This window comes from Acinonyx jubatus, chromosome B1 (genome assembly GCF_027475565.1).
Source record: "Acinonyx jubatus isolate Ajub_Pintada_27869175 chromosome B1, VMU_Ajub_asm_v1.0, whole genome shotgun sequence".
NCBI lineage: Eukaryota > Metazoa > Chordata > Mammalia > Carnivora > Felidae > Acinonyx > Acinonyx jubatus.
Window position 1 is genome coordinate 131881123 of NC_069382.1, and position 13467 is coordinate 131894589.

The 13467-nt window shown below is 38.4% G+C and overlaps 1 protein-coding gene across 9 annotated transcripts in view; it reads right to left on the bottom strand.

The window, feature by feature from the left end:
* ARHGAP24 (Rho GTPase activating protein 24) overlaps window positions 1–13467 on the bottom strand; it is a 648119-nt gene that overhangs the window by 1958 nt on the left and 632694 nt on the right. For all 9 annotated transcript variants that reach the window (XM_027060078.2, XM_027060062.2, XM_015067364.3 and 6 more), the window contains one exon: window positions 2937–4014. In XM_027060078.2, the coding sequence (XP_026915879.1) occupies window positions 2937–4014 (1078 nt within the window). The remainder of the gene's footprint in view (window positions 1–2936; window positions 4015–13467) is intronic.

Consider the following 13467-nt stretch of genomic DNA (forward strand, 5'->3'; position numbering starts at 1 on the left):
TTTTATTTTTTAATGTTTTATTTTTGAGAAAGAGAGAGAGAGAGCATGCAAGCAGGGGAGGGGCAGAGAGAGGGAGACACAGAATCTGAAGCAGGCTCTGAGCTGTCAGTGCAGAGTCCAACATGGGGCTTGAACCCACAAACTGTGAGATCATGACCTGAGCCAAAGTTGAATGCCCAACTGACTGAGCCACCAGGCACCCCAAGAATAGTTTTTACCAGGCCAAATAATTGATATCATACAAATGAGTTTTTCCGACCACAATACAACAAAGTGAGAAACTAATGTGGGGGGAAAGAACATCAAAGTCATGTGTTTAAAAGCTAAAGAGCATGTATCAGTGATTGATAACTAAACAAAGTTAAATAGTATCCATCTATCTATCATCTATCTATGAATTCTATTTCACTTCAATATTGGTGGGGTGTAGTTTAAAAGAAATTAAAAGAGACAAATATGACTCTGAACAGGAATGATCAGAAATTAAATAGAATAGTTAACCTCTTTTTTTTTTCAATGTTAACTTATTTATTTTTGAGACACAGAGAGCGAGCGAGAGAGAGAGGGAGCAACCAAGGGGCAGAGGGACAGAATCTCAAGCAGGCTCTGCATTGTCAGTGCAAAACCCAACGTGGGGCTCCAACTCACTGTGAGATCATGATCTGAGCCAAAATCAAGAGTCAGACGCTTAACCAACTGAGCCACCCAGGTGCCCCTAGAACAGTTAACCTCTTCTATTTCTGTGGCTTGGGTATGGGGCAGCTCCTCGGCCCCATTTTTGTGTGGCCCTCTCCCTCTGGCTGTCAGACAGGTAGGAATGCTATAGTGAAATTGAGATGGCATTCTATGGGAAAGTTTTATCATTTTATCAAAGTCTCTGAAATGCACTATACATCACAGAACATAAATACGTCACCAATGTTCTCCTAAATGAATGTGTACATCGGCAGCCATTCAGAATGATTTTTTTTCCTCTGCTAATACAAGTTTGAAGTGATATCTCTTGCTTCCCAGTGCTAAGTGCTAAGTTATCATCATGCATTGGCAGAAATTCAGAATTCTGGTTGCCAGTGGTTCCAAAAACTACATTCACAAATGAGAGTCTTTCTTCTTATGTAAACCTCCTGCCACTTGGCGTCATAAAGAAAAATTCAAACCAAGTTTCTACTCACCAAGGTTTACAAAAGCTACTTTCTAAGAAAGTAATTCTTCAACTTCATGGATAAGTAGTGCTTTAGTTTATATTTGCTTTACCAAAGCTCTTGAAAATATATTTCTTTTGGCCTGAAAATTGACAAATGGATTCAACAAATATTAAAATACATTAAAGTTGACTTTCTGTGTAATGAAGAAGCCATGTGGGGTTTGGAGGCATAGCAGTAATTGAAGCCGGACAAAGAATGGTGCTCACTGCCATGAGGACCCTAGGACACTCACACAGGAGGAGGGCCACCAAGTCACACAGCCTGAATCTGGGGTGGAGACCACAGATGGGCAACTGCATGCTGAACTGAGCCTTGGGTCTTCTCCTACTTGAGAATTAAATCTCCTACATTATGCTGAAAGGAGAACATAAAAACCATCAAATTTGTAATGTCTGTAACCCTAGTAAAACCACGGGGTGGTGACATTCTGGTTTCTGGCACAGGGTTCTGTTTGTGAGCCCTGGGCTCCCTTGTCTGTATTCCCGCCTTTCAAGTCCACGGAAACATCTGACAAACACCCCTGATCCTGCCTAGATTGCTTCTCTAGAGAAGATGCTAGGTAAACGTCTACCTTGATCATCTTATTAGTAGATGTAAACTGATATAAATTAGGTTTTACCGTAAGTGCTTCCTTATAAATCATAGTTTTTGCTCCTTGTTTCAGGCCATAATTTCCCTTGTCCATATGAATGCACATCATGTCATTGTTTTTCTCAAAAATCTCCATGGATTCTAATCTCAGAATAAAAGCCAGACTTAAGGGGCACCTGGGTGGCTCAGTTAGTTAAGCGTCTGACTTCGGCTCGGGTCATGATCTCAGGGTTTGTGAGTCTGAGCCCTGGGTTGGGCTCTGGGCTGACAGTGCAGAGTCTGCTTGGGATTCTCTCTCTGTGTCTGCCTCTCCCTTGCTCTCTGTGTCTCTCAGAAATAAACTTAAAAAAAAAAGCCAGACTTAAAATGATCTCCAAGGCCCTCTCTGAGTCCCTGCCCATCCCATCTCATGGCATTTCCACTTGCTCTTCCCCCAAATGTCTGCACAGTGTCCTCTTTGACTTCCTGTAAGGCCCTGCACATGACCTTGCACCTCGCGAATGCTTCTTACCCTCTACCCTGCATTAGTCTTCTCCTTAGCATCTGATCTATTCTACTACTTGATCTGTCTCTGTAGTAGAATGGAAGCAGGTTCCACGAGGGCTGAGTTTTTGCCTATTTTATTCACTGCTGAATCTTCAGGGCCTAGAGTGGAGCCTGGAAGAGTGCAGACACTCTCTCAGCATTCAACTATGAAAAGAATGAAAAAGAAAGGTCTGTTTATTTTGATACTTTTTCTTCACCCTCATTTCATCCTCTTTCCATCAGTGAAAACAGGCTCCTTACTTTCCATTTATCCTCGCCCCTCTCTTTCCAGCCCTTAACACAAACCCACACATTTACTAGCAGAAGATAGCACCATCGAGCACCTATTCTGTGCCAGGGACAAGGCTCAATGATTTCTTACATGCTTTTGAGGTAAAACCTACTCATATTTACGTTTTTCACAGTACGAACCTAAAGCGCAAAGAAATGAAGCAAACTGTCCCCAAATCCCACAGCTGACAAATGGTGAAGCCTGGACTTGAACTCAGGTCTGTGACTCTGGAGCCAGCATGTTTAACCCCCTGTGTGAACCTGTCCTGCAGTAGGGGGCTGTCGGGCCCTCTCTGGCAGTTAGAAGCTCCAGATTTTCCTCACCTCTTTATCCTGGACTCATACTCTATCTTCTGTTTGGTCATCTCCTGTTTCAGGCTGGACACTAAACTGTGCAGGGCACTGTGGTTGCTGGTGTTGTTGCCCACAAACGTCTCACTGTTGTCGCTGCTGCTGGTGGCACGACTGCTTCGACCTCCCACACTCCTCCGGTCACTTTTGTTTTCATAGTCCCCAGGGTGGGAGAGGTCATCCTGTGGGGGCCCATCCAAAACAGGGTCCTCAAAATTACTCCCGTAAAAGTCTTGCTCTGGGCAGGTGGTGGTGGAAGAGCGACAGGAGTTGGAATTCTCCGGGAGGGAGATTTCACAGGAGGAAGTGGACCAGGTGGCGCTGTCGACACTCTGCTTGTCATCAAGGTTCATCATGGAGAACTGCTGATGGACGTTATCGTAGGTAGAGAGTCTGTTGTGCTGGCCTGACTCCCCTGCTTGTTCTTTCTGCTTGTTATCCCTCAGGGTCACGTAGCCATTGGGCAGCCAGCTCATGCTGCGACCGTTCACGGGGTTCCCAAGCATGTCGGGGTTCAAGATGCCCATTCTCACCGTTCCATTCTGGACACTGTGGGTGCCCATTTTGGTACCAGACCCCTTCAGTGAAGAGGTCCTTCTGGCCTGTAAGCTCCCATTGGGAGTGGTTTGGGTTTTCTCCAGGCCTTCGGCATTACTGCTGCTGAAGGACCCATTGGTGACTATCCCACTGCCCTTATTGAAGGCAGGATTCTTTTTGACCATAAGAGGGGGGCTTCTAGAGACGTCCAGCTTGTGAACGCTGTTCCTTGGGCTGTTGGTTTTACTACCTGGTAGAGCTGTGGGGGATCCATTATCCACACCACTTCTCTGGGGAGACTCGGACTTGTCCCAAGAGCACCGCCTACCAGGACTGTCCTTGGTATTATTGTTCTCCTTATTCTGTAGCTGGCCCATGGTGGCTTTCTTCTGAGTTTCATTGTTGTTATTGCCCGTGCCATCTTGGGGTTTGCTTTGCAGTTCTGCATCTTTGGGGAAGAGGCGATCATGTTTGCTAATCATCATTGACATCAACTGCTGGACCACCACCGTGCCTGGAATTGCATAGAAAACACAGCAGTTTATTTTCCAATTTGAAAGTGACTCTTAAAGAACCACATTCAGATGAACATTCAACATTTTTAGTAGTAGTGCTGAACATTCAACATTTTTAGTAGTAGTATATGCAATGAACTGTACCTAGCACTTTACTTTCATTAGTTTAGTCAGATTTTAAAACAAATCAATGAATAGGAAGTTATTATCACTGTATTGTAAATGTTAAGTAACTTGACCAAGGTCACAAAGCTATTAAGGAGCAGATTCAGGGATTGAAACCAGAGTTAGCTGGTACCAAAGAACAGGCTTTTAATCATTATGCACAATTTCTTGCAAGTTTGAGATTTAATTATGAGAAATCTTCCTTAGGAGGAGGTCAGCATGATGTCTCATCTGACAACTGCCTGAAACCATCAAGACATTTTAGTAGCATTTCTAAGTGGGACCCTATATGATCTCTGGTGGATACGTGGTCTGTCTTTCTCATGTAGCAAGATACTGAAGTTCTTTTTTTTTTTCTTTTCAAATTTTTATTTAAATTCTATTAAGTTCACATGCTATATGCAATATTGGTTTCAGGAGCAGAATTCAATGATTCATCACTTACATGCAACATCCAGTGCTCAACATAACAAGCGCCTTCTTAATACCTATGCATCTAGCCCATCTCCTACCCACCTCCTTCCATCAACTCTCAATTTGTTCTCTATCTTTAAGAGTTTCTTATGCTTTGTTTCTCTCTCTCTCTTTTTTCTCCCCCCCCAAGTTCATCTGTTTTGTTTCTTAAATTTTATGTGTAAGTGAAATCATGTTATTTGTCTTTCTCTGACTGACTTATTTTGCTTAGCATAATAGAGTCTAGCTTCATCCACATAATTGCAAATGGCAAAATTTCATTCTTATTGATGGCCGACTATTATTCCATTATATATGTGCATGTATTATTGTATCCTTTAGGTAAATACCTAATAGTGCAATTGCTGGATGGTACGGTAGTTCTATTTTTAGCGTCTTGAGGAACCTCCATACTGTTCTCCAGAGTGACTGCATCAGTTTGCATTTCTTCACAGTGTAAGAGGGTTCCCCTTTCTCCACATCCTCGCCAATACCTGTTTTTTCTTGTGCTGTTAATTTTAGCCATTTTGACAGGTGTGAGGTAGTATCTCATTGTGGTCTTGATTTGTATTTCCCTAATGAGGAATGGTGTTGAGCATCTTTTCAAATCAGCCATCTGGATGTCTTCTTTGGAAAAGTGTTCTCTATCTTTAGGAATTTCTTAAATGGATTTCTTAGATGGATTATTTGTTTTTTGGGTGTTTAATCTGATAAATTCTGTTTTTTTTTAACTTTGTAATAAGTTTTTTTTTATTTTATTTTTTATTTTAAAAAATTTATATCCAAATTTGTTAGCATATAGTGCAACAATGATTTCAGGAGTAGACTTCTTAGTGCCCCTTACCCATTTAGCACATCCCACCTCCCACAACCCCTCCAGTAACCCTCAGTTTGTTGAGTCTCTTCTGTTTTGTCCCCCTCCCTGTTTTTATATTATTTTTGTTTCCCTTCCCTTATGTTCATCTGTTTTTTTTTCTTAAAATGAATGAATGAAGTCATGATTTTTGTCTTTCTCTGACCGACTAATTTCGTTTAGCATAATACCCTCCAGTTCCATCCACGTAGTTGCAAATGGCAAGATTTCATTCTTTTTGATTGCTGAGTAATACTCCATCGCATGTGTATACACACACACACACACACACACACACACACACACACCACATTTTCTTTATTCATTCATCCATCAATGGACATTGAGGTTCTTTCCATACTTTGGCTATTGTTGATAGTGCTGCTATAAACACGGGGGTGCATGTGTCCCTTCAAAACAGCACACCTGTATCCCTTGGATAAGTGCCTAGTAGTGCAATTGCTGGGTGGTAGGGTAGTTCTATTTTTAGTTTTTTGAGGAACCTCCATACTGCTTTCCCGAGTGGCTGCACCATCTTGCATTCCCAAAGATACTGAAGTTCTATACGACTTTTGTCACTATTCAAAAGCTTTAAGGCATTTTAAGTGACATCAGCCAGAATGGTAAAATGAAGATCTCCAAAAATCCTCGTCTCCATAAAAGCAACTGACACATGTGTTATGAACCAACATTTTTAGGAATCTGTAAACTAAAGACTTGGTGCAGTATGGAGAGTGTTTATTCAAGAAAACTAGTTGACTCTCAGTAAGAACAGCAACCTCTGTGGTGTTTTACCTTTCTTCCCATCCTTTTCTCCCTAGATTTGCAACAGCCTTGAAAACTAATAGCCTAAAATCACAGTGAGAACCAGCAGCTTGGTAGACCCTGCCATGAGCAGAACAGGGTTGGATTTCCAAAGCTCCATTACCAGATATTGTCATTGTTTGACATACTTGGTGGTTCCCTTGAAGACCCCACTCACAATGCACATCTTTGTTTGATCTGACTAGTAATTTGACCAGTATGAAGAGCATTCTTCTCAGGAGCATTTGTCAAAAATAACGAGGCACTTTTGTTTAATAATATCATGGCTGCCCAAAGCAGTGGATAACAGTTGGGACAGAGAGTAGGCTGTCTTAAAAAGACACAAAGCTTAAAAGGAAAATCTGAGGAATGAGATTTCCACGGGAGGTACAGCTTGGATCTATTCCTGGGAATCTGGAAGACTACATGAATGTTTAAGGTTATGTGTATGTCTACAGCTATGTGCATGTTCACACAGAAATTAGGAGTCCCTAGTCTCTCACCTCTGGCTTATCTTGAGGATCTGCATGAGGAGAAACTGAAGGCTACTGCAGAGTTGTAAACTACCTGGCTGAATGTCGAAGGTTTGCCCCAACATGCATACAGAGCCTTTTGGTAAAAGATGGGAAACTTATTGGCCTATGAAATTTAAGGAAATCTTTGCCAATAATTAGTTGACAACTAAGCAAACCAAGCAGAGACTTCAGTGGCCACAAATGCAAAGAATATAGATTTTATAGAATTAGTCCAGAAAAATCACTAAACAAACAACAACAAACCCTAGGAGGGGGAGAATCTGATATCCAATGTTCTCATTATTATATTATTAAAAATGTTCAGTTTTTGGGGTGTCTAGGTGGCTCAATAGGTTAAGCGTCCAATTTCAGCTCAGGTCATGATCTCACAGTTCATGAGTTCGAGCTCCACATCGGGCTCTGCGTTGACAGCTCAGAGCCTGGAGCCTGCTTTGGATTCTGTCTCCCTCTCTCTCTGCCCCTCCCCTGATCACGCTCTGTTTCAAAAATAAATAAACATTAAAAAATTTCTTTTAAAAATGTTCAGTTTTCAATAAAAATTATGAGACATGCAAAGAATAAAGACATTATGGCCCATATACAGGAAAAAACAAACTCTGAGGAAGCCTAGACATGGCACTCACTAGACAAAGACTTTAATTCAGCTATTTTAAATGTATTGTATTTTATTTTATTTTATTTTATTTTATTTTATTTTATTTATTTTTTTAAATGCATTTTAAAAATTAAAGGAAACCATACCTAAAGAAACCAAATGAAAGTGAAAATAACGTCTCACCAAATAGAGTGTATCAATAAAGAGAAACTACAAAAATGAACGAAATAGATATTCTGGAGTTGGAATTTATAATAAGTGAAATGAAAAAAAAATCAGTAGAGGGAATTAACAGCAGATTTGAGCAGGCAGAAGAAAGAATTGGTACACCTGCTAACAAATCAGTAGAGGTTACCCAATCTGAGGAGCATAAAAGAAAAAGAATGAAGAAAAATAGACAGAGCCTCAGAGACCTGTGGGACACCATAACGTATACCATCATATGCCCGATGGTAGTACCGGAAGGACAGTCCCAGAGAAGAAAGAATATTTAAAGAAAGAGCTGCTGAAAATGTCCCATTTTGATGAAAACCATGATGTGTATATCCAAAAACTCAGCAAATTCCAAGCTAGGTAAATGCAAAAGGATCCAAACCTAGTCTCATCATAGTCAAGCTGTCTTAAACCCAAAACAAAGAAAGAATCCTGAAAGTAGCAACAGAGAAGCAACTCATGCACAAGGGACCCTTAATAAGATGAACAGCTGATTTCTCATCATTTCTCATTGTCAGAAGGAAATGGGATAAAATATTCAAAATGTTGAAATAAAGACTGTCAGGTGAGAATTCTATATTCAACAAACCTATGTCTCAAAACGGAGGAGAAATAAAGACATTTCTAGATAAACAAAAACTGAGAGAATCTGTTACTACCAAACCTTGTTCAAGAAGAAATAACAAAGTTCAGGGCATTTTAACTTTTTTTTTTTTTGCCGGGGGGGAGAGAGAGCAAGCATGGGAGGGTCAGAGAGAGAATCCCAAGCAGGCTCTGCACTGTCAGCGCAGAGACCTAATTGGGCTCAAACTCACAAACTGTGAGATCATGACCTGAGCTGAAAGCAAGAGCTGGACACTTAACCGACTAAGCTACCCAGGGGCCCAGAGTCAGGGCATTTTAGACGATTAAAAGACCTTTGAGAAAGAAAATAATTCTCTTACACATATTAAAATACTATGATTTCCATTTGATTCTCATATTTTCACTATGCACTGTAAAGTATGAATTAGAAATGAATAACAGGTTTCAGACAGAAAAATAGACACTAAAGGACAAAAATGTTGACTTATTATTAAAATTTTTTTTAACATTTATTATTTTGAGAGAGAGAGAGAGAGAGTGAGAGAAAGACAGAGAGACAGAGTGCAAACGGGGGAGGGGCAGAGAGAGAGGGAGACACAGAATCCGAAGGAGGCTTCAGGCTCTGAGCTGTCAGCACAGAGCCCAACACAGAACTCAAACTCATGGACCCAGAGATCATGACCTGAGCTGAAGTTGGACGCTTACCCAACTGAGCCACCCAGGTGCCCCAAAGTTGGTCTATTATTAAAAGCAGCAATTTATTAAAAAATCAGTGGATTTTTATGGTTTTATGGCATATTATCTGAAATCTCAAAATGTATTTTCACATATTCCTCACTGACTTACAAGCTGAGCTCCCCATCCCTTACAACTGGCTGACACCATTAAACAGGCTTCTCAACTAGTTTCCTAACTCGGAGCCCCTTCTCCCTCAATAATATAAGACTTATTAAGTATTAATTTATTCCTGTGCCCACAATAAAGTGGTAATAGGTTAATGTAAACGTCAATCATCTTTGCCTTAGCTTGAACTATACTAATTTGATGTGTTAATTGGGGTTTATATGATGTTGGTAAAAGCTCCTGGGAATAGTCGCTGAGAAATAAACAGAGCAAAACAACTAAAATGTAAATGTAGTTTTTACATAAATGTAAATGTAGTTTACATTATGTTAGTTAATGTAGTAAATGTAGTTAGTAAATGTAGTTTCTATATAAAATACCTAAATTGAGATTTGGTAAGGAAAATGATGACAAGGGCTCTTGACGATGCAGAATGCTGCCGAAACAGCTACTAATTGTGTAGCTGTCAGAGAGTAGAGGCCTGATATGGAGTGAGGCCACTCTTCAGCTTAAAGCAACGCCTCAGCAAAATTTGACTCTGTATAATTCAAAATCATATTCTGAATATTAAAAAATGTGTTAAATCCATCTGTATCCTGCACACTTTTGTGATCATCCAAAACTTAACGATATATTTAGATCAAGAATCTTCAATGTGCCAGGTCTGATGCTGGGCCAGTGTTGCTCAAACATTAATGTTCACTAAAATTTCCTGGAGATTCTGTTCAAATGTAGGCATTAAGCGGGCCATAAAATTTTACATTTCTAACCAGCTCCCAGATGACACCAGTAATGACAGAATAATATAACTGACATCACCTGGAAGCTCCAAAACTGCAGATCTGAATAGAACCTACACGTTAACAATATCCCCAGGTGATTCCTATGTCTGTTAGAGTTTGAGAAACACTGTGTTTGGTGGAGATATTTCACTTATATCTCTTACGTTTCTCAAAAGGCTATGAGATAGGACTTAAAATTTTTCAAATGAGGTTCAAATTGAGGTTCTGAGAGGTTAAGCTGTTTGTTCAAGGCCACATAGATGATAAATGACCAAGGTTACCAGTTTTATACTTCATCTTTTTACTCCAAAGCATGCACTCATCCTATTATGTTTCAGCTGTTGGAATTTAAACTGTTGTAGTATCAAGTAAACTTGGGGTTGTTCTAAATAAGAAACCAAATAGGGGCACCTGGGTGGCTCAGTTGGTTAAGTGTCTGACTTCAGCTCAGGTCACGATCTCATGGCTCGTGAGTTTGAGCCCTGCATCAGGCTCTGTGCTAACAGCTCAGAGCCTGGAGTCTGCTTCAGATTCTGTGTCTCCCTCTCTCTCTGCCCCTCCCCAACTTTCAATCTGTTTCCGTCTGTCTGTCTCTCTCTCAGAAATCAATAAACATTTAAAAAAAAGAAAGAAACTAAATAAAAGACATCTATTGAATCAGAGTTGTGGAAGAAAAATGACTCAATAAAATTAATGGTATCATAAACCCATTTTTCCTTTTGAAGCAACCTCTGACTTTGTCATCCTAGTTTCAGTGCATATAGGAGTGAATCTGACGAAAAAATTTTAATCGAGTTAAAATGGCTGTCAATAATGTCGCTATGTACTATGTAAAGACATGTGTACTTAGTCCTATTTTACTATTTGCTCACATGACAGACACACTTTCAAATATTAGCAGCCTCTATTATATATGACTTTGCCTAGTACTTTGGGAAAATGGAGCTTTTTCCCATCACTGGAATATTAACATTTGAAGCATTTCTGCTTCTCACTATAGCTATGAACTATGTGGGGCATTTAATTCATCAAAGAGAGATATCCCCAAGGTCTCTGTGATGAGTCTGTGAATAGCCATGCCAAAGTTACCTGCCACAATTATAGAGTGAGTGTCAGGACCCAAGCAATTTAGAAATCTCTTTCTTCTATCTTGGGAGGTTTGCTTTCATCTAGTCTCAAGAATAATAAATGGCAATAGTTCTTGTAAAGGGACTTTCTTTCAATTTTTATATCTATTTAGGATAGACTAGCTTAGTAATGATGAAGTATGTGTCACTATATACTCTATCTTTTTTCCTTTTTATTTCCTCCTGTCATTCTCTTCCTTAGGATGCTAATGAAAAACATGAAGCCCAAATAATGAGGTCAGAGTTGTTATAATCACCAGCCCATTCTGAAGAGTCCAAGCAGATTTGGGGTGTCCCACTGAGCTACATGATCCAGAAATTCCCCCTGGCTCGTATACTTTTATAAAGGTTGAATTTAAATACCACATTATAGGTACTTCTTCATGAGAATTGGATAAGAATTCAATTTTCCTTGCAAGGTAACTACGCACATTAAGATACACTTACATGTACACAGAAATATATGGCAGTGTTCTATGAAAGGTAGTTTCAACTTGTATTTTTTGCAACGAATAATCTTGTATATGTGTAATTTTGTACATGTACAGATATATGATGAATTTTGATAAGTGACAGTTCTTGAAATACCATCTAATCATGAAATAGACAATTCCCTTGTGCCTATTTGTAGCCAATTCCCTACCCACACTTCCCAACCATGACAACCACTGATATGCTTTCTAATTCTATAGTTTTTCTTTTTTTAGAATTTCATATAAATGGAATTATACCATATGAAGTCTTTTGTGTCTAGGCATTACTCACTTAGTGTAATACTTCTGACATTTATCCATATTATTGCATGCATCAACAGTTCATTCTTTTTATTGCTGGGTAGGATTCCATTTTATGAGTGTACCCAAAATTGTTTATGTACTAATTGATCGACAATTGGTCTATTTTCAGATTGGAGCTATTAAATACGAAATAAAGTTGATATGAACATTAAAGTTTTGGTTGAACATGTTTTCTTTCTATGTGGGTAAATATTAGCACACTGCTCTGCTGGGTCTTATAGTTAGTAAATAATTAAGTTTGTAAGAACCCACCTACCTCTTGCAAAATGGCCCAAACATTTTATATTTCTACCAGCCAAACTTAACATTTTCAGTCTTAATTTTATACTTTGTAGAGTATGTGGAATAGTAGTTCATTACAGCTTAAATTTGCATTTCCCTAATGACTAAAAATGCTGAACATCTTTCCATGTGTTATTTGCTATTCCTTTATCTTTGATGAAATGTCTAATTCAGATCTTTCACCCATTTTTTTCATTGGGTTCGCTGTCTTGTTATTTATATACTTTTAAAACAAATTCTTTAATCAAATATTTGATTCACAATATATCCCCATTCCTGTGACCTGGGTTTTTGTTCTCTTAAGGATATCTTTTTGAAGAGCAAAAGTTTTAATTTTGATAAAGTCCAACTTATCAACTTATTTTTATGGTTAGAAATTTTTATGTCCTAGTAAGTCTTTGACTAACACAAAGTCATAAGGTTTTTTTCTCTTCTGTTTTTCTCTCTAAGTTTTATGCTTTTAGCTCTTACATTTAGGTCTATGAACATTTCAAGTTAATTTTCTGAGTGATGTCAAGTAAGGATAGAGGACTATTTAATGAATATGCAATTTTTCCAGCATCATTTGTTGAAATGACTATTCCTTTCCCACTGAACTAACTTGGCACATATGTCAAAAACAAATGATGATGTGTGTGCATCTATTTCTGGACTCTCTTTTCTATTGATCTCTATGTCTCTCTTTATATTGGTAAGACACTATCTTGATTATTTGTGGTATTATATTGAGTCTTAAATCAAGTATCATATTTCAACTCTGTTTTCCCTTTCAAGTTGTTTTTGCTATTCTAGATAATTTTTATTTCCATGTAAGGTTTACCTTCAGATTGTCAATTTCTACAAATAAATTTTTTTCTGGATTTTTTTGTGAGAATTATATTGAGACTACAGGTAAACTTTAAGAACATTAATATCTTATTGATTTTGACAATTCTAATTGATGAACATAGTATATTTCCTGATTTATATAGTTCTTTTTTCATAAATGTTTAGTAGTTTTCAGGATATGTGTCCTGTACATATTTTCTTAAATATATCCCTAATTTTTGACATTTGTGTTGTCCTAAAATTATATTTTTTATTTCAATTCCAATTGTTGAATGTTAGTGCATAGAAATACAAAGAATTTTTATAAATTGACATTGTATCATGTGACCATTAGTTCATTTATTATAGTAACTTCACTTGTAGATTCTCCAGAATTTTCTATATAAATTATCATGTTGTCTGTGAATAAACAGAGTTCTACATCTTCCTTTCCTAATATGTATGCTTTTTATTCCTTCCTATTACTTTTTGCTCTGGCTAGGATTTCTAGGAGTGGTAGAAGGAGGCAATCTTACCTTATGTCCAATCTTAGGGGGAAGCATTCCGTCTTTCACCAGTAAGTACAATATTCTAACTAAACTTTTTATAG